This window comes from Telmatherina bonti, assembly GCF_933228915.1.
Source record: "Telmatherina bonti genome assembly, chromosome: 13".
NCBI lineage: Eukaryota > Metazoa > Chordata > Actinopteri > Atheriniformes > Telmatherinidae > Telmatherina > Telmatherina bonti.
Window position 1 is genome coordinate 35,431,062 of NC_136611.1, and position 22,447 is coordinate 35,453,508.

Genomic DNA, 22,447 nt, shown 5'->3' on the forward strand with positions numbered 1-22,447 from the left:
GGTTGACATACAGACATGTAACTTTATGACAAGTTGACAGAACTGAACTGAAGCCAGTTTTACCGGTGCCGGCCTATAACAGATAAGAACGGATACATTTGGATCATAAGGGGTTGAGGGAAAAGAAACGTAGCTCCAGACCATGCCACTAGATGGCGCAGTCTGGAGAGAAAAAAAACACCTCATACACTTAAACACAAACTCAGACAAGACACACACACAGTCCAGGGAGGCGGTGAGTCAGGTGGGGAAGAAGGGTAATACCGTAAGTCTGCTGGACGTTGGGCCTTCTTGAAGTAGGCAAGCCACTTCACTGTCCTCGCCTCCAGGGTCCACATCCAGAGTCCATATTGCGAGTGGAAGAATGTCTGCTTGAGTTTGTAGAGGAAGTGGGCTTGTCCTGGTTGCCACATTTCCTTTAGTCTGCTCCATGACACACATGGAGTCTACCACCATCTCTACAGTCTCCAAGTACTGGGGTGCCCAAAGTCAGTCCTTGAGGACCGAAGTCCTGGAGGTTTTCCATGTATCCCTGTTCCAACACACCTGGCTTTCATTAAATGGATCCCACAGCCAATGAAGTTTTGCAAAATGACTTATTTGTTGGAGCAGGGATACATGGAAAACCTGCAGGATTGTGGCCTTCGAGGACCGGAGCTGGGAACCTGTCCTAGAGTCTATTACAGTCAGTTATATCCCGCTGGCATTTAGTAAACAGATTCTTCCATTACAAGAAAGTTCAGGATCTTGCTGCACTTTGTTCCAAGAGGATCCTGAACTTCATTCTTGTGGAATATTACTGGATTATGATAGTACTGGATTAGATTTAGTTGTACTCAGTAGTGTAAACCTTGTGGTGTAAACCAGTGGTGTAAATCCTGGAGCAGACTGATTGAAACATGATAACCGGAACACACCAACAGTTTTTATAAACTCAACCAAACCTTCATGCTCCGCTGCAGCTTCGACGAGGATGAAGTGGGATTTGAGTTTCTTGTTACCGGACAGCCTGCTCTCCCCACAAACCACCACTCCACAGGCCACAGGCCTGCATTGACCTTGACCGTAGAGGACTCTACTGGGTCTTAGCAGGGCTATTTAACTCATCCCTCATCAGGGTCGCAGCCCCGCAGGTTTTCAGTGTATCCCTGCACCAACACACCAACTCAATGAGTCATTGTGCAGAACTTCATTGGCTGTTGGATCTATTTGATTTGAAGCAGGGCTGCAGCCCTTGTGGGACTGTACTGATGAGCCTTGCTGTAGAAAACTGAACTGAACTGAACTTGACTGGACTGGACTGCATTGTACTGGACCATAAATCGAGTTGACAGCACTGGACTTTTCAGGACGAGTGGCCTGATGAATACTGGACTAGTGTAGACTGGATTATAGTAGACAGTACTGGATTGTAGAATTCCATACCTGGATTTTAGAGGACGATGGTGGACTAGACCGGATTATACTGACCTGTATCCCAGATCAAGTGTAGCCAATGGGAAACTTGATTAAACCTGGTTTTAATCAGAGGATTTTTGTCCCCACTGGTAATAAAACACCTGTTCTTGTGTCTTTGTAAGGACGTTTGTTTTTCCTCAACATTGTTTATTCAGTTTTTAGAAAATACTAAGGTGGAGCATTAAAAATACTTGTTAATGAACATTTTCCTTAAAAATGAGGAGGAAAAAAACATACAAACAAGTACCAAATGACTTGGCCAACATGTGAGACAATAAAATCATAGTCACAAGAAAGAGTGAAAAGATGTCTATTATAAACCACAACCCTACATAAATATAGCTAGAGGGAGCACAATTAAGCTGTTCTGTCCCCAGACAAGCCCACCCACCGACGGCAAAATAATTAATTACTCAACGGTTTAATCAGTGGTGAGGGGAAGATCTTAGCTCTTCCTGAAACATAGAAAGAGGCTCTGTATGCAGTCAAATTTACTACCGCAAACATCCATCCATCCATCCATTTTCTAAACCGCGTAATCCAATTCAGGGTCACGGGGAAGCTGGAGCCTATCCCAGCTGGCTTTTGGGCAACAGGCAGGGTACACCCTGGACAGCTTGCCAGTCCATCGCAGGGCACTACCGCAAACACTTAATGGCAATCAAATTTTCCTATGTTTGACTAAATACAGAACACCTCTGATCCGGTGGATGTGACTCAGGGATCTTGTTGATTTCAGGCTTCTAGCCAATGAAGAGGAAAAATGCTATGACATCTTTTTGGGTATGCTGAATGGTGGAGCAACAGTGAACAGTGGACTCAAAGCAAAGAAATTTGCAATGGAACCTTTCAGATTAGAACCTGAGAGATTAGGTTTTTGTAATGACTGTTCATGCAACCAAGATACCTGTTTGTTCCAAATGATTTCCATATGGGAGAAAAAGTGGTGTACATTAGAACAAACGAAAGAGACCAGGGAATACAAGCTTGTCGATTAGTTTAACAGAGACGATCGTTTAAAATCTTCCTAAATTCGAGTTAAAGGGGATCAAAATTGGCTTGAATTCATGTGTGACTTGAACCCCAAGGTAGGTAACACTGTTGTGGACAACTTTGGAAAGCAAGGCGTGTAACAGATAGTTCTTTGCCGCTTGGTTTTCAGGGAATATCCCACTTTAATTTAGGTTGCCTTTAATTTAGATCCAGAAAATTGGAAAATATTTTAAACGTAGAAAGAGCAGCAGGGAGTGAGACAGGCATGTAAGTTTTAAATAAGACATCGGTCATCGGCATAAAGAGAAATGTTCAGCTCTACACCAAGCCAATCACAAACCGCATTGGGCTCAAAGGGCATTCTTCTCTGGTGGAACGATGAGGAGGAAAATTTCTCATTAGTTTTGAGATGAATTAAAGTTTCAGTTGCAGTTTCAGCTATTTGTAGTCCCCAATGGGAAACTAGATTCACAGACAAGTACTTCTAAATGTCACAGAATCAAATACAGTCACTCACAACAACCATGACTCTTCACAGAAAATGTCTACAAGAAAAAAAATCAACAATTTAAAGTCAGTTTAAAAAGAATTAATGCAGCAACCTCTGGCGGTTAAAAGCGAAGCCTATGCAGAAGTGCATAAAACAGCAGTTCCCCCTTCATCCACTAGGGGCTGCAAAACAGAGCAAATCCCCATAGACTCCCATGTTAAAAAGACCAACTTCCCAGCAGAAATAAACATGTTTACAGTAGAAATAAACATGATTACAGCCTGTTGTTATGCATGTTTATAGCTCCTGTTAGCTCCGGGTTAGCTCGGTTAGCTCTTAGCTACAGGCAGCTTGGAGTTTTCTTGATGTCAGTCATCCACCATGACGCTCACAGACCCTCTCTCAGCTCCACCTCTTTGCCCATATTTGTATTTTTTGGGCAAGACAACATGCATGCCCCTACCAAGATGGTGATGGTAGGAACGGAGCTTAAATTCAGCTCTTCAGAAACCTACGGGTGACATCACGGAGGCTCCCTCCATCTTTATTTTTGCCCACTCTGACACCCTGGCCTAACTATTTCAGCTTAGTTTAATATTTTAGTTTATTGTTATTTGGCTGTCTAATGAGACATTTGTAATGTTGGTTGTTAAAACTTTAATGATTAATATTTGTTATTTTTTTCTTATTTTAATGTATCTATCATTTTTATATTCCGTTTCCCCCCTGAGGGATAACCACCGTATTGTAGTCAGGGGGTTTGTTGACTCAATGACCCTAAGAGCCATACCAGCAGGAGCTTTAGTTTCTGGTGGGACGCCCAAGCTGGACAGGTCTTTGGTTAGAGGTCTGACAAAGTGCAATCCATTTCTGAGTGTTGGACTCTACTAACAGTCCTGTTAAGAAAACACTTATTATTGTTATTATTATTAAACAGTAATAACAACAAAAAGAGCTGAAGCATGACATGCATGCATGATGGCCCTGTTCACATTTCTGCCTCCCCCCTCCTGTAAGCATTACTAGAGCCGGTCTAGATCAGAACCAGAGCAAAAGTTCCGCCAAACGGTGTGTCGTGAAGACATCAAACTCAGACGTCTAGAGTTGAGAGGAGACATCAAGCAATGCGCCAGTCTAATCAGTTTCTACTTCCAGAAACTTCAAGGACCTGTTTTAGATTAGAGGATTTTCTCGTAGACCTTCTAACAGGTTCCAAGCTTGGTATTTAGGGCCCCTAATCAGACTCTTAGTTTTTTCCCAAACTGAAGACAAACTCAACATCCTCATACTGAAGACAGTAAATGTTAATCCTGAAAGTACAGCAGGATGCTCTTCATCACATATCAACATGATATACACACACACCCACAGTTTGAGTGCTTCTTTAGCCTCCTCCTCCCTCCAGCATCCACCCACACATCTTTCTGTCTCTTCAAAATGGAATCATGATGTTTAAATTCAGATCCGCAGGACCGCGTGTCTCATGTTATATGCTGAACTAAGCTGTGAGGTGATGGAAGGTGAGGCTGCAGTGTGTGTGTGTGTGTGTGTGTGTGTGTGTGTGGCTGGCACACAGTCGCAGTATGCACGTTATGTACTCAGCATGCCAACTCAGCCTCGGCACTGCAATGCAGCGCTGTGCATTTGGCCAAGTCATGTCTCTCTCTCTCTCTCTCTCTCTCACACACACACACACACACACACACACACACACACACACACACACACACACACACACACACACACGGACAGAGGCTCAGATTCTCACACACAGACAGACGACCGCATGTGTGTGTGTTTCCACGTGTGTGTGGCGTGTTTTGATGTGTTTTCCTGAGTGATCATGGCTGTGCAGACGAGCGGTGATGCATGCCGTCGCTCCTCATCCTCTGCAGGGCAGTTAGCCGCATTAGCTCCCTGCCTGTCCTCAGATGACTCCACCTCCTCCTCCTCTTCCTCTTCCTCTTCCTCGCCTGTCTGCTGTATCTCTGCCTCCCCCCACCGCCGCCTCCTCCTCTGTGACACGCCAGACGATGCGTTGACTGAGCGGAGGAGGAGAAGAAAACCTCTCGCAGCCAGCCGTCCTGCCTGCTGCATGGAGGAGAAGCAGAGGAGGAAGAGGAGCAGAAGGAGGTGAGGAGCTGCCGTCTGACATCATCTCCTGTCTGTGTCTCTGAAACTGTCTCTTTGTCCAAACTGTCTATCTGTTTATATTGTCTCCAATCTGTCTGCTGTCCGTCGGTCTGTTTCTGACTGTAAACAACAATAACACTGAACTGAACTCACCTGAACTGGACTCTTCAGGACTGAGCTGGTCTGGAACAGTCCTGTATCAGACTGGGCTCTTCAGGACCGAGCTGGTCTGGAACAGTCCTGTATCGGACTGGGCTCTTCGGGACCGAGCTGGTCTGGAACAGTCCTGTATCGGTCTGGACTCTTCAGAACTGAGATGGTCTGGATCAGTCCTGTATCAGACTGGTGTGAACTCTTCTGGACTGGGGTGGCTTGTACAGGACTGTTGTAGACCCTAATAGACATGACACTGGACTATCTTGGACTGAAAAGGGTTTGTGACAGACTAGAGGACAATGCTTAGGACTGTGGAGTTAGTGGACTGTGCAGGACTACATGAAGCTGTTGGAAGAACTTGACAAGACTTTTCTGACGTGTGAAGACAATTCTGGGTTGAAAAGGACTTTAGTGACCTACAAAGGACTACAAAGGCCTGTCCTGCACTGTGAGGGACTCTTATGTCGTCCACCATAGAGAATTTTCTATGTAGTTAACTGTAGTGGACTGTTGTGGACTCTCCTGTTCTGTTTTTGTTATAAATTCTGTTCTATTTTATTATATTTATAAATTAACATATATACTAGATTGTTATATAATATTGTCCAGGGTGTACCCTGCTTCTCGCCCAATTATTGCTGGGATTGCTGGGATAGGCTCCAACTTTCTGCGACCCTTAATTGGACAAAGCGGTTGGAAAAATGAATGAATGAATAATGTATAATTTTATATCCAAATAGAAAGTTTAAAACATATTACTTGGAAACTGTGTGTGTTGTATGTTTAACATTGTGTGGGCTCTAGTGACCTTTATTGTTCAGCGGTAGATCACAATGTGGGTCACTGGAATACCAGAATTGAACTTTAGACCTGGTTGTGTGGAAGGAGCAGCTGCTTTACCAGGTGAACTAAATACCCACATGAACATTTGGTTCCAACAAAACCAGTTATTTTCCTAATTTTTCCTTCTAACATGTTTGGTCTTTAAATGCAACATTTCTTTGACGGTTTTATAACTGAGCTGCTCTGGTCTGTTGCTTCCATTGTGGGAAAACTCAAACAGAAGCAGTTATTAAACTTTCAGTCTCCAAACCAGCTCAGGAGGCTAAGAGAAAGAAAAGCTGCGCCTAGCTTCAGGGGTGAACTCCCGTCACTTCCCCCATCAGAAGCTAACTGCAGTTAGCCTCAGGGTAAACTCGCTTCATTTCACCCATCAGCAGCTAGCTGCAGATAGCTTCAGGGTAAACTCCCATTTAATTTACCCAGTAGAAGCTTCTTGCTGCTAGATTTGGGGGTAAACACTTTTCACTTTAACCAGCAGCAGCTTACTGCAGATAGCATCAAAGTAAACTTCCTTCATTTCAACCAGAAACAGTTAGCTGCTGATAGCTTTACGGTAAACTTCCTTCACTATTCCCAGCAGCAGCTTTCTGCGGATAGCTTCAGGGTAAACTACCTTCATTTCACCCAGCAGCAGCTAACTGTAGATAGCTTTAGGGTAAACTTCATTAACTTCAGCTAGCATTCAGCTAATAACAGCTAACTTTGTGGATAAACTACCTTCAATTTACCCAGCAGAAACTAACTGCAGCCAGTCCCAGGGTAAACTCCTTTCACTTTAACTAGCAGGAGCTACTTGCAGCTAGCTGGGGGGGGGGGGGGGGGGGGGGGGGGGGGGGGGGGGGGTGTTAACACTCTTCACTTTAACCAGCAGCAGCTTACTGCTGTTAACATCAGAGTAAACTCCCTCCATTTCACCCAGCAACAGCTAGCTGTCAATAGCTTTAGTGTAAACTCCCTTCACTTTAACCAGCAGCAGCTTACTGCAGATAGCATCAAAGTAAACTCTTCTCATTTCAACCAGAAATAGCTAGCTGCTGATTGCTTTACGGTAAACTACCTTCATTTAACCCAGCAGCAGCTAACTGTAGATTGCTTTAGGGTAAACTTCATTAATTCAGCTAGCATTCAGCTAATAACAGCTAACTTTGTGGATAAACTACCTTCAATTTACCCAGCAGCAACTAACTGCAGCCAGTCTCAGGGTAAACTCCATTCACTTTACCCATCAGGAGCTACTTGCATATAGCTTCAAGGTAAACCCCCTTTGCTTTACCCAGCAGTAGCTAACTGCAGCTAGCCTCAGGGTAAAGTCCTTTCATTTTACCCAGCATCAGCTAGCTGCAGATAGATTCCGGGTAAACTCCCTTCACTTTACCCAAAAGCAGCAAACTGCAGCTAGCTTTGGGGAGTTAACTCCCTTTATTTCACCCAGCAGCAGCTAACTGTTGATAGTTTCAGTGTAAACTTCCTTAACTTCATCGAACAGCAGCTAATTGCAGCTAACTTTGGGGAGAAACTCCCTTCCCAGCCGCTTCACACTTTCGGCTGAAAATTGCTCAAGCGAGAGGTTGAGAGATGAAGCCAATAGGATGACGTCATCTCCAAAAAAAGTCACCAAAGGTCACCAATCTGGATCCTCTCAACACCTCGGCTCTGCCTAGAAATTCTGTCCACAAAAGTTATTAACACAATTGGTGTCAAAGGGAAGGCTTGGTGGAGTACAACCTTCAATGAAAATTATTTTGACGTACAGGCGGCAATGCAGACCAATATCTGACATCTGTCATGCAGGGACCGGACAGCTTGTACAAGGGGTTCCGGTACCCGATACTACCGGAGTAACCCCACAGGGGTCCCCAGGGGACATGGTCAAATGCCTTCTCCAAGTTCACAGAACACATGTAGATTGGTTGAGCAAACTCACCTGACCTCTCCATGACCCTAAAGAGGGTATAGAGCTGGTCCACTGTTCCATGACTGGGGCAAAAACCGCACTGCTCCTCCTCCTCAATCCGAGATTCAATTATCTGACGGACCCTCCTCTCCAGGACCCCTGAATAGATCTTACTGGGGAGGCTGAGGAGGGTGATCCCTGTGTAGTTGGAGCACACCCTCCGGCCCCCCTTTTTGAAAAGGGGGACCACCACCCCAGTCTTCCAGTCCAGAGGTACTGTCCCAGATGTCCATGTGATGATGCAGAGGCATGTCACCCCACAGCATCCTGAGCCATAAAAAACTCCGAGCAGACCTTAACGACTTCAGCCCCAAAGATAGGAGAGTCCACTCTGCTTCCTCCTTAGAAGACGTGTTGGTAGGATTGAGGTGGTCTTCAAACTATTCCTTCCACCGACCCACAACATCCCAAGTAGAGGTCAGCAGCTCCTCATTTGACAGAGCACTGCTTCTCCCTCCTGAGTCACTGGATGGTGGACCAGAATCCCCTTGAAGCTGTCCGGAAGTCATATTTCATGGCATAACCGAACTTTTCCCATGCCCGGGTTTTTGCCTTTGTGAAGCCAAAGCTGCATCCCACTTCACCTGTTGATATCTATCAGCTGCCTCCAGAGTCCCCCAGGCCGAAAAGGCTTGATAGGACTCCTTCTTCAGCTTAACAGCGTCCCTCACTGCAGGTGTCCACCAACAAATTCTGGGATTACTGCCACGACAAGCACAAACAACCTTATGACCACAGATCCAGCTGGCCGCCTCAACAATAGAGGCATGGAACACAGCACAGTCAGACTCAATGTCCTCGCCTCACTTGGGACATGGTTGAAGCTCTGCTAGAGGTGGGTATTGAGGCTCACTCTGGCAGGGGACTTGACAGACATTCTTAGCAGACCCTTGTGAGACGTTTGGCCTGCCAGACCTGGCTAGCCCTCTCCCCCACCATCTGAGCCAACTCACCAAAGTTGATCAGTTGACAGTTCCGCCCTCCTTTTCACCTTAGTGCCCAAGGCATGTAGCCAAAGGTCTGACAATACGATTACAAAGTCGATCATTGAACTGCGGCCCAGAGTCCTGATGCCAGGTGTACATATAAACTAGAGATCACCAATCCTGGTCCTCCAGGGCTGGTGTCCTGCAGGTTTTCCACTTGATTCAAATCCATGTGTATTTAGCAGACATGAGCAGAGCTTGTCTGAGTCTGAGACAGGTGTTTTCCAGCAGGGTCACTTGGAAAAACTGCAGGACACCGACCCTTGAGGACCAGGATTGGTGATCCTTGATATAAACACTGTTATGTTCAAACATGGTCTTTGTTAAAGATAATCTGTGACAAGTACAGAAGTCAAACAACAAAACACCATTTAGGTTCAGGGGTGGAGGGTGGGGGGGTACCATGCCTCCCAAACGCTCCCCTTCAAGTCTCACTTTCATTGCCCACATGGGCATTGAAATCCCCCAACAAAACAAGGGAGTCCCCAAAGGGAGCCACTTCCAACACTCCCTCCAAGGACTCTGGAAAGGGTGAGCACTCTGTGTTGCTGTTCGGTGCATAAGCACAAACAAGTCAGGACCCGTCCCCCCACCCAAAGGCGGAGGAAAGCTACCCTTTCATCCACTGGGGTGAACCCCAATGAGCAGGCACCAAGTCGGGGGCCAATGAGAATGCACACAACCGCTTGGCGCCTCTCACAACTCCAGAGTGGAAAAAAGTCCAGCCCTTCTTGAAGAAACTGGTTCCAGACCCCAAGCCATGTGTTGAGGTGAGTCCGACTATATCTAGCTGGAACCGCTCAACCTCGCGCACAAGCTTATGTTCTTCTCCCGCCAGAGATATGACGTATCACGTCCCTAGAGCCAGTTTCTGCAGCCAAGGATTGGACCACCAGGGTCCCTACCTCTTGCTGCCACCCAGCACACATTGCATCTGACCCAACAACTCCTCCTGCAAATGGTGAGCCCACGAGAGGTAGGGCCCATGTCACCATTCTGGGCTGAGCCCAACCAGGCCCCACGAGCAAAGGCCCGGTCACCCAGCTCACTCTCATGCCCCACCCCCAGACCTAGCTCCAGAGGGGGCCCCTTGTGACCTGCGTCTGGGCAAGGGAACATTTTTGTCAATGGTCATCATCATCAAGGGGCTCTGAGCCACACTTAGTCTGTTCCCCTACCCGAGACACCTGTTTGCCATGGGTGACTCTACCAGGGGCATAAAGCCCCTGACAACATAGCTACTAGGGTCTTCAGGACACGCCAATCCCTCCACCACAATAAGGTAGTGTCTCAGTTTACCCTGGAGCTTGCTTTTCACTTTTCCAAGCAGCGGTATAACAGTGGACACAGGACTCTGCTAGAAGAGCTGTATGTTGTTCATTGCTAAAGCTTGTTGCAAAACATTGACCACTAACCATGCAATGTCCTCTGCTCCCAACGCAGCTGACATGCTGTGCATCTCTCTCTCTCTTCTCTTTCTAGATTGACCATTTTAAAGGGGCCACACTGTTCTTTTGACATAGCACTGTAAACAGCAATATGTCTGCACACTGACAAATAACTTTTGTAATAATTCAATTCCATTCAATTCAGCTTTATTTGTATAGCACCACTTCACAACAATGTTGTCACAGGGCACTTTACATACACATCATTTCAAGCCAATTCATACACAGCCTATAATAGAAACCAAATAATTGCATTGAATCATGACTTCGATCCAATCCCCATCCTGAGCGGCGCGAAGCGCAGTGGGAAGGAAAAAAACTCCCTTTTAACAGCCAGAAAACCTGCAGAACCCGGCTCAGGGAGGGCAGCCATCTGCCTTGACTGGTTAGGATGGAGAGGACAGGAAAGACAGAAAAACATGTACAACTGCACTTATTCAGGAAGACCTGTGAAAAAAAGGAGAAATAAGTTTTTATCAATATAATCTGATGGACCAGATATTACTGTTGGCAGGCCAGTGGACCACCAGTTATCGACCTCTGCGGTAGATGCTTCACAGCCTGCACAAATTTCGGTGTGAAAGGGCATTAAGAGTTTAGGAAGCTTGTGCCTTTTCTTGCTTTTTGAGTTGAGGGGCTAGGTGTTTAAGAGAGTTTTTGTAAGATCATGTTTGATCATGTAAAATATCTGGCTTGAAGGGCTAGATTCTATATCACCAGTGTGACAGAATCATTCAGTGTGTGATGTGCTGTGCTGAGATTAACATGGCACCACATACGGTACAAACAAAACGGTTAAATTCCTGATTTTTTTAATCTTGGACATAGAAAATCTCTTCAGATTTTAAAAGTCCTTATGTGTGTACCAAACTTTAGACGTCAATAATCTAGCATTGAAATTATATCAGTTTTTGAATAGAGACCGATTAAAAAGTGGGCAATGAAAACTCAACCTAGCATTAGCATTAACGTTAGCATTAGCTTTAGCATATGCATCAGCGGGTTCTTTGAGAATGTCCCCCTTATTTTTGAGGGAATTTATGGTGTGTTCCAGTTGTCTCGTAATCACAGGAGGATACCAGGTAAATAGCGTTCTTTCATCCAAAATTGTCAGTGTGTGATGTCATAGTAAACAAAAACAGTTATGAACTGAAATGAAAATGAATGAAATGACAAATACTTTATTAATTCCCAAAGGGAAACTCAATATTGTAGTATATAATAATTAACTAGAGGAGGTCTTGTTCCGGAGGCTGATGGCTGCTGGCAGGAATGATCTTCTGTATCTTTCAGTCTTACATCGGACCTGAAGAAGCCTCTCACTGAACACACTTTGTTGTTTCATCACTGTGTTGTGGAGAGGGTGTGAAGAATCCTCCATCATCTTCATCAGCTTGTGCAGCATTCTTCTTTGGACAATCAGCTCCAGCAGCTCCAGAGTTACTCCAAGCACAGAAGCAGCTTTCTGGATCAGTTTGTTGATTCTCTTCAAGTCTCTGGTTCTGATGCTACTACCCCAGCAGATGCTGCAAAGCTGACTGCACTCTCCACAACAGACTTATAGAAGATATGCAACATCTTGGTGCTGACGTTAAACCATCTCAGCTTCCTTAAGAAGTACAGTCTGCTCTGACCTTTCTTGTAGATGTAGTCAGTGTTGCATTTCCAGTCCAGTTTGATTTGTCCTTTGTTTATTGTTAATATCTTGCTGCTGTTTACAGCAGAAGCACACAGCTGCAGTCAACATTATATAAGGCCCACTGAAAATTGGGTTTATTGGCAAAATTGTACAAACTAGCAGCTTTTTTCAATACACTAATTTTAACAGAAATTTGCATTGCTCAACACAACTAATATTATAAGTGGTTTCTCCAAATTCAACAGAAAATGTTACTTTCAATGACCACTTTGGTCTCAAGATTATTCAACCCCCTGAATAGAAGTTTCCAACAGCAGATCAGTTGTAGTCTCAAGCACACCTGATATAAATAACCAAGGTTTTTACTAGCTGCATTACCTTTAATACTTGGATTGTTGACTGTGACGTTGGATTGCATGTTAGAGATAGCTAAGTTAGGAAAATTGTCCAAAACCTTTAGTGGAGAGATGGACCCTAAGCACATCACAAAAGACAACGATAGACTGCAAGTGGAACTGAGTTCAGCTTCAATTCTGGAACCTCTATGTTCTCTGCAATGAGTTCTTCTGTTGTGAAACCAGATTAATTAAATATTTCCTGTTATTCCTTTGGAAAAGCGTTTCTGTTAACAAATGGAAGGCAGGATGAGTTGTAATCCTAAATTAACTGGTTCCATCTGCCAGAAGCATGAATCTGACTGGCAGTGGGGAACAGTCTACAGCTTCCTCTTGTCTTTATTGCCAAGGATAATGTTTAGCTGAAGCTTTAAACTTCTCTTTCTCCTCTTCCTTCCTCTTCATCATACCAGCTGGGTTTTAGCACTGGTCTTCACCCTGATACTCGACTACCTCCTCCTGTCCTCACCAGACCAGAACCTCCAAGACCTCATGGATTTGAGACATTCTACTGGAGTTTTCTGCAGCATCCCTGACACTTAAACACCTCCCTGTCTCCAGCCTCTCTGTATCCCGTCCTCCTGCGGACCCTAGGCCTCCACAATGTCCGAGGGGCTGCTCCAGGTGGAGATCCCCGACTTTGGTAGCAGCGTGCTGGGCAGCCTGAACCAGCAGCGGCTGCTGGGTCACTACTGCGATGTCTCCATCCTGGTGCAGGGTCAGGCCTTCAAAGCGCACCGGGCCGTTCTCGCCGCCTCTTCACTCTACTTCAGAGACCTGTTTAGCTCAGCAGCCGACCCCTCATCCTCCTCACCGTCCTCTTCCCAGGCAGTGTTTGAGCTGCCATCCTCAGTGACGCCCACATGCTTCCAGCAGATCCTGTCCTTCTGCTATACCGGACGCCTCAGCATGGCAGCCAGCGAGCAGCTGGTGCTCATGTACACCGCTGGCTACCTGCAGATCCAGAACATTGTGGAGAGAGGCATGGAGCTGATGATGATGAAGGCCTCCTCCTCCTCCTCCCCCCTGTGCTGTGACTCTCAGGTGGGTCAAATCACCATAACTAGTCCAAATACTGCAGCAATTCAGGTACACATTGTCACCTCAAGGACACTAGTGGAACTGTAGCTGTCAGATATTCATAATGGGATGTATAATAACCTTACTTTATTTAAACCCTGATGTATCACAGACAACCTCAGCAGATGAGCTTGGGGGCTTTGAAGCCTCAGCAGTCCAACATCAACAGCATGGTGCTGACCCAATACAGGAGGCGAGTCCGGACCAGCCGACTCTGAGCCCTGAGGAGCTGCTGCTAGCTGTCAGCCGGATCAAGCAGGAGAGAGCCGACAGTCCTCTGGCAGAGGAGAATGGAGGAAGAGGAGGAGGAGAGGAGGGCAGGTGAACTCACGCTTCAACCATTGAAACCCCTTAATCCTTTGAACCACCATCAGATCTCCCCCAAGTCTTCCTCTTCTATCACCAGGAACAATGTTTGGATATCTTATCCTTTTGCTGATCTATGGAAGTTTTACAGCATTCACATCCTGTCCAGGATGTTTACAATCTAGCTATAATGTGTAGTGTTTATTCAGAGGCTCTAAATCTGCTGTACTTAAATATTCCAATGTCCAAATGTTCCAATGGGCCAATTCCAATTCTATATCATTCCCATTCCTATTTCAAATCAAATTCCAATTCCAACCAATCAAATCCAGTCCATTCCTATCAATTCCATATCACTTCAACCCCCAATCCAATCCAGTCAGTTTTATGCCAGTCAAATTCACTTCAAGTTAATTTACAATCCAATGCATTCCGTTCAGTATCCATTCCACATAAATTCAAATTACACTCAGTGTAACCCATTCCAATCCAGTCAGTCTTTTTTCAATTTTAATTTAAATGTTAACCCAATTACAGTCAAATCCATTGTAATGGATTTCAAATCACCTTCGCAAAATCTTATCTAATTAAAATTCCACTCCATTCATTCCAGTCTAATTTAATCCTAACCCAATTTCAATTCCAATTCCAAATCCAATCCAAATTCCAATTTCCTTTTCAATTTCAATCCAAATGACCCTTTGATAAGTCCCACTATATAACCACCACTTACCAATCATACGTGTCAAACTACTAGAGCGTTTTGTCTTCAGTCAGGTCTCACAGTTGCTGTCTGTTACTGATTCCATACGACTTCCCAGATTCACTAGTTAATCCCCAGTCTCTATTCTGCTGGACCTGTTTGCAGCTTTTGACACAGTCAACCATCAGATTATCCTCTCCATGCTCTCTGAGCTTGGCATCTCTGGATCTGTCCTCTCACGGTTCACGTTCTACCTCGCAGGAAGATCCTTTAGAGTATCCTGTCGATGAGAGGTTTCCAGATCACATGAATTGAAAAACAGGGGTGCCTCATGGCTTGTTGCCTGGCCCTCTTCTCTTTTTACTATAAATTTACTCACTTGGCGCAGTTATAAGCTTTCATGGCTTCTCCTACCACTGTTATGCTGATGACACTCAGCTTTTCCTTTCCTTCCTACCAGACCACAACTGTCTCAATGAGAATATCAGAGATGAAGGCTCGCCACCTTCAGCTAAATCCTAATCCGAGCCAATCCTTTGTTACCTGCATAAATACTGTAAGTATGAAGTTGGACTGTGTCACACTTGATCTTTAAGGTCCATGTTACCTCTGTTGCACGGACTTGCCGATTCACTCTCTACAACATCAAGAGAATCAGACCAAACCTGACAGAACACACAACACAGCTTTTGATTCAGGATCTGGTCATTTTACACATTGACTTCTGCAATTCCCTACTGGCAGGTCTGCCTGCATGCTCTGTTAAACCTCAGCAGATGATTCAGAAAGCAGCAGCACATCTGGTCTTCAACCAGCCCAAAAGAGCTCAAATCACTCCACTGCTACTCAGACTTCACTGGTTTCGAGATGCAGCATGCATCAAATTTAAAGCTTTACTTCTGGCTTACAAAACAACAACAAAACTCAAACAGCTCCTGTATACCTTCACTCTTTAATCCAGAGCTACACTCCCTCTCCACAGTTACACTCCACCAGTGAATGATGCCTCATGTTGCCACCTCTGCTACTGAGTTGCAGAACTTTTTGCAGTTCTTTGCGACATGGCAGCACTAAATAAGCTGCGTCCAAGACGATGTTGTGGGATCAATTGTTCCTTTTATTTTAACAAAGGGACTATTGCAGGAAGGGAAGGGAACAAAAAAAATTGCACTGCCTCTAGCACAACATGGCAACAGCTGTGTCCAACTGGACTCACAGCAGTCACAGTTATCAATGATCTTCCGATTGTTTGATCTCTTGCTTGTGTTGTTCTCACGCTCAAATGTAAGTTACTTTGAAGAAAAGCATCTGCTCAATGACAATAGAATAGAATAGAATAGAATAGAATAGAATAGAATAGAATAGAATAGAATAGAATAGAAAGAGTAACTAAAAGAAAACTTTCTCTTCCTAGACAAAATACCAAAGCGGTGCGTGTACGGCGCTTGGGTTTGGTTGATGCATTTTTCACCTTCGCAAAACGCCAAATACAAGTAGACAGATACAAATATAGATAAAATGGTGTGAAAGACTTCACTCTTAGCTGAATTCTTGAAAATAACAAAAACCCACTGTGTTCATTCCAGGAGTAACAAACATAGTAGTTTCAAGGGAAGGCCCTAACACTAACTAGTACACAGTTGTTAGCAACAACACTAGTAGAATATTAATTAAAAGTAACTAGGGCTTTTATATTGAGTAAGGTAGTTATGAACTGCTTGAAATTAAACAAATATATAAGAGAAACACTGGTTAGTAACATTGGTTGTCAAAAATTTTGCAATGGGTTAAAACATAAGTACCAACATCTATAAAGAGTCACAAATTAAAGTTATCTTATAATAAAGCAATATATTAACTCACCCTGCTATGGTATAAAACTGTTGTTCCATACATGAGTAAGTCAAGACATGGGGTGAGCTTGTTCTTCGTCAACGTTGTTCTGCCGTCAAATGTTCTGAATGTATTCCTCAAACGCACCTTGCTGTTCTTTCTGTCTCTGATATTTCCCTACTATTACTCCAGACATTTGAAATACCTTTTCTTTGGAATATCTGTAAACGAGATCACTGAGAAACGTTTGAAGGGGAAAAAATGGTGAAGTAGAAAGCTTGCTGGGCATAGCAACAGTAACCAAGTGGGACGGGACCTATCAAAGGGTCATTTACAATCCATTCCAATCCCAATCAAATCAAATTCCAAGTCCAATGCTGATTTCAATTTAATCCTGTCCAACCGCAACCTCAATCCCAGTTAAGTCATGCCAATCAGATCCAACTTTATTTCTAAAGTACTTTTAGCCAACCAAAATGGATCAAAGTACTGTTCAGAAAAATAGATTCAGACTAAATAAAATGAATCCATTCAAAAAATAAGTTTAAATATTTACAAACTAGAACAAATGCCAACATGTTGGGGTTAGACAAGGTGGAGCTTAAAGCGGAAGTGTGGATGTTCTCACCTGTTAATGGTTAGTTTGAGATTCTAACCTGACCTGTCTTCAACATGTCTCCTCTGGCTGCTTCTGTCCTCAGAGTGGACATGGTCGGGGAAATGCAATCCTCCCGCAGCAGCACTCTGTGTTACTTGAGTGCAGGTGGAGGTCTAGTCTCGGGGCTGCAGTCCTACCTGCTGGCGGGTGGGGGGCGCTCCAGTCCAGGAGGATCCAGTCTCCCCACAGACTCTCCTCCCTCACACCCACCCACTGAGGAGGAGCTGGAAGAAGATTACTACAGCAACGCTGTCCACCCAGGACTCTTCCAGCACATCTATGGTCACCATGGCAACCAATTCCGTGAGTCCCATCAGCATCAGCAGCAACAACATGTGAATTTGTAGACGTTTGCTTTTATATCCGTTCTGATAACAAACCATTTCAGGTCTCTCAAACAGCAACAAGGGGCTCCAGGGCCCAGACCTTCTAATCATCCTTGTTTCTTATTGGCTCAGTTCAAGAGAAGCTGGAGATGCTACCCCTCCCATTGGCAAATGAGCGGCGGCCCTGCGTGCTGGTTGGTCGGGACAATATGGCGCTACCTGCCAGTCTGATCAGTCAGATTGGGTACCGCTGCCACCCATCACTCTACACAGAAGGAGACCCGGGAGAGAAGGTGGAGCTGGTGGCAGGTAGGACAGTGTTGTCATGGAAACAAGATCACAGTGAGATGGGCCACATCACATGATCCACATCACCTTCTGATGTCCAGGTTCAGGTGTGTTCATGACGCGTGGTCAGCTGATGAACTGCCACCTGTGTGCTGGAGTCAAACACAAGGTGCTGCTCAGGAGGCTGCTGGCTACCTTCTTCGACAGGTGAGCTGTTAGCAAATGTAGCTTAGCATGAGGACAGGAGGTAGGATTATTTCCGGTATGTAGCTAAGGCAGCCAGGTATGCATTCATACGCATGCCTCTAAACTTTACTGATCAGTAACCAACACGGCCGCTAGATGTCTAAACTTACCAACCAATCAGAATTCCCATAAGCCATTTTTTAATGATCCAGATAATCAACTGGACGCATTTAATAGAGCTACATAGTTAACTTTACGTATTTCCAAATGTTCTGTATGTTATGCATGGCCTGGCCACTTCAAATGACCAAATACAGGAAGCAGACTACAAAAAAAAGTCATTTCCTGCATTTGGTGTAGCATTGCATTGTGGGTAAATACATAGCGACGGCGTTAAGGGTCCTCTGCCTCATCTGTTGTTAATACTGCGTCCATTGTTGCAGTGTATTTCTGCAGTATACTTGGATAAGACACAATAGAGAGCCACAGTTTCATTTTGAGGTTTAACTCACAAGTGGAGGAAACAGTTTTCTTCTTCAGGCAGGTCTTGTCCTCTCTTTTGCTAAATACCAGTGCAGCGCCATCTTTGGTGGGAATGGGGATATATTAATGTAAAGGTTTGTGCAGCGTGAATGCGACCTTGGTCCACATGGATAGACTCCGCTACAGCTGAGCACCAAACGGACCGAGTCTAGTGGACTATCCGTATGTGAATGCACTCAAAACCCCTCCAGTGTGTCCTGGGTCTTCCCCAGGGTCTCCTCCCAGAGGGACGTGCCCGGAACACCTCACCAGGGAGACGTCCATGAGGCATCCTGACCAGATGCCAAAACCACCTCAACTGGTTCCTCTCGATGCGGAGGAGCAGCGGCTCTACTCTGATCTCCTCCCGGATGACCGAGCTCCTCACCCTATCTCTAAGGGAGAGCCCGGCCACCCTGCGGAGGAAACTCATTTCAGCCGCCTGTATACGAGATCTCGTTCTTTCGGTCATGACCCACAGCTCATGACCATAGGTGAGGGTAGGAACATAGATCGACTGGTAAATCGAGAGCTTCACCTTCTGGCTCAGCTCCGTCTTCACCACGACAGACCGGCGCAGAGCCCGCATTACTGCACCGATCCATCTGTTGATCTCACACTTCATCCTTCTCTCACTCGTGAACAAGACCCCGAGATATTTAAACTCCTACACTTGAGGCAGGACCTGACTCCTGACGCAGAGAACAAATACCCTTGAGATGGGGTGGAGCTTCTACCTACATTAGCAATCTGGTAAAAACTTTCTGTAAAAACTTTTAAGATCTTACTGATAAGATATAAACATCTTCTTGAACACACCTTATGTAAAAGAAGAAGAAAAAGGGAAGAAGAAACTAAAGTGTCTGTCAAAGCAAAATAAAAAACCAACCTGGAACATTTGTCATCATTGTGTTGGGTGACAACATCTGAATCTCCACCAGACCCAAATCATCTGTTTCACCAGTACACATGTACAAACAATAAATGTCTCCAGTCAAGTTTCTGGTTTTACTTTGGTGTTCTGGTTTTCACCAGAATGAGTCCAGTATCAGCAGCAGGAGCCAGAGGTCTACCATGCTGGTCTACGTCACTTTCTGTGACTACTGGATAGAACCCAACCAGGAGACCCCTGGTTTTCCTCTGGACCAAAGCCTGCTTCTTTGAATGAGTCTTTATGCTGCTCCAAACAGACTGTACTATCCGTGGAAGTAGACCAGGGTGCAGCTCTAAACAGGTGAACATCTGGATTTGTGTCCGACCTGAGAACGCCTCAGGTTTTATCTGAACCCTTCTGGCCAGGTTGAGGGAGGTTTTGCCTTCTCTAAGATGTCATTTTGTTTTTGTGACCCTGGTTTGGGACTCATGGTTTGTTGTCAACACTTGGTCTGAGCAGGACTTTGTTCTCGTGGGGAGTTTGAGAACAATGATGTGATTGGTCAGGAATTCGACGTGGGCGTGGTTAAGACAGAGAGGCTAACAGCAGAATGTTGTCATCCTGCTGAAACTAAAGGTTAAACAGTTTTAATGACCAGCTGATAGACACCGTGAGAAAATATCACAAATAAAACAGATGAACATTTATGTGCACAACCCCACATGCACAACTCTGCCCTGCTACATACAAGGTTTCTCTTTGCGTATGAAAGAACCAGGTTAACTGTACACAATGCACAAAATTAAACAGTAAATTAACATCAGGCAACTTGTTGATGTGCAATGTGTTGTCACAACCGATTTTACATAACATACAAACACACACACACACACACACACACACAAAATACACAGCTTCTTGTAATTGCTGACTGGGTTGTTCTGGTTTCCATAGAAACACTTTGGCCAACAGCTGTGGGACAGGGATCCGCTCCTCCACCAATGATCCAAGCCGAAAGCCTCTGGACAACCGAGTTTTAAACACCGTCAAGTGTGAGAACACACACACACACACACACACACACACACACACACACACACACACACACACACACAGAGACTCAAAACTTTCTAGATTTTACTGACACTTGTTAGAAAACTGCTCCTTCTCCTCCTGCCCTTCTCCTCCACCTTCTCCTGCTCCTCCTGCCCCTTTTCCTCCACCTCCTCCTTCTCCTGTTTCTCCTCCTCAGTGTACTGTCAGAACTTCGCTCCAAACTTTAAGGAGAGTGAGATGAACGTCATTGCAGCCGACATGTGCACCAATGCTCGCAGAGTTCGTAAACGTTGGCTCCCCAAGATCCAGTCGCTCCTTCCCGATGGCCTCCCTTCTTCCGCCTCCTCCCACCCCCGCAAGGTTAAGAGGGGTGGTGGAGGAGTGGCAGGAGGAGAGTCGGCAGTGCCGCCCAGCAGCAGTCCCTTCGAGCTGGACCTGAGGCAGCTCAGTGCCTCCTACCTTGGCCTGGAGGCATCGCTGTACGCTGAGCGACGCGAGAGGGAGGCGGCGGGGGAGAAGGAGCGAGAGAAGGAGGTCCCGGCTGCCCTTCTGCCTCACCTGCAGTTTGCAGGGTCTCGTGGAGGAGGAGGAGGAGGCGAAGGACAGGCGGAGGAAAGGCTGATGGGAGGTGAGGCAGACGGGGAGGCCAGGCTACAGACTGAACAACCTGCTGACCTCCCCCTCTCCCTGTCCTCCTCCTCCTCCTCCTCTGCCTCCTCTTCACATCCCTCCCCTCAGCCTGCAGAGCCAGCCCCCCCGCACAGGGGACTGGCCGACACAGATGAGAGAGGGGCGGAGCCTCTGGAAGACAGCCAATAAGCTTTCTAATGTATCTGCCTACCTGTGTGTAAATAATACAGTCGCTACCTGTCCCCACCTGTCCGTCCCCTACCGCACTTCCTGCCCACCTGTCCGTCCCCTACCTCAATTCCTATACACCTGTCCGTCCCCCTACCTCAATTCCTATACACCTGTCCGTCCCCCTACCTCACTTCCTGTCCACCTGTTCGTCCCCTACCTCACTTCCTGTCCACTTGTCCGTCCCCTACCTCACTTCCTGTCCACCTGTCCGTCCCCTACCTCACTTCCTGTCCACCTGTCCGTCCCCTACCTCAATTCCTTTACACCTGTCCGTCTCCTACCTCACTTCCTGTCCACCTGTTCGTCCCCTACCTCACTTCCTGTCCACCTGTCCGTCCCCTACCTCACTTCCTGTCCACCTGTCCATCCCCTACCTCACTTCCTGTGCACCTGTCTGTCCCCTACCTCACTTCCTGTGCACCTGTCTGTCCACCTGCCTACCTCGCTACTCCTGACTCTCTGTCCACCTATCTGTCTGTTCGGCTCTGCTGCATGTCAACAGCCTCCTGTCCAGCGCACAGGCCATAGCAACAGGGCTGATGAAGATGATGATGATGATGATACTCTGATTATGACAATAAAGCTTCTTGATAATCAGGTTTATTGTTTCTATTTGAAGTAAAACTGAAAAGATCTGAAACTTTAAAATGAAACATTTTTTGTCCTAGTTTGGGGGTGTGGGGGGGGCACTAGGGTGGGTAGCCAGAGACCGAGGAGATGCATCCCCCTCAAATGCAGGAACCAAAAGAGGAGTGAACTTCTGAGAAAGAGGGCGCAGGATAGGGCTGAAACGGTTACTTGGGTAACCTTGAGTAACCGTGGTACAAAAATTGATTGAGAAAAATAATTTGCCTCGATGCTCCGTTGACTAATATCACGTGGTGATATATTTTAATTTATGCATCATCGCGGCATTGTCAGACTACTGCACTGTTTGGAGGGACTACATCACTGTTTCAGTCAACATAAAATATTTAAACATTAAAAAAAATAAATAAAAACAGAATCTGTCGCCTTCGGTATGTCTGTACAGTATGACTGTTTCATCCGGACTGTTGACGGACATTTCAAACAGCATTCAACAGACATGGAAGATAGGGTGAACTCTCAGAACGGGGGAGCTTCAGGCGGACCGCTACTCGATTGATCACCTTCTGAATGGTGAAGGGTCCAATAAACTTTGCCGCCAACTTCCTAGACTCCACCCGGAGTAGCAAGTCTTGGGTGGAAAGCCATACTTGCTGACCTACTTGGTAAGA

At 45.7% G+C, this 22,447-nt stretch overlaps 1 protein-coding gene across 1 annotated transcript; it reads left to right on the forward strand.

The window, feature by feature from the left end:
- Positions 1–13,098: 13,098 nt before the first annotated feature.
- Positions 13,099–21,146, forward strand: LOC306763769 (nucleus accumbens-associated protein 2-like; the record flags this gene model as incomplete). Its single annotated transcript, XM_079250666.1, has 7 exons — positions 13,099–13,539; positions 13,688–13,896; positions 17,119–17,378; positions 17,534–17,710; positions 17,791–17,896; positions 20,226–20,323; positions 20,524–21,146. 7 exons carry the CDS (start codon positions 13,099–13,101, stop codon positions 21,144–21,146), a joined length of 1,914 nt encoding a protein of 637 aa, XP_079106792.1.
- Between the last annotated feature and the right edge of the window lie 1,301 nt (positions 21,147–22,447).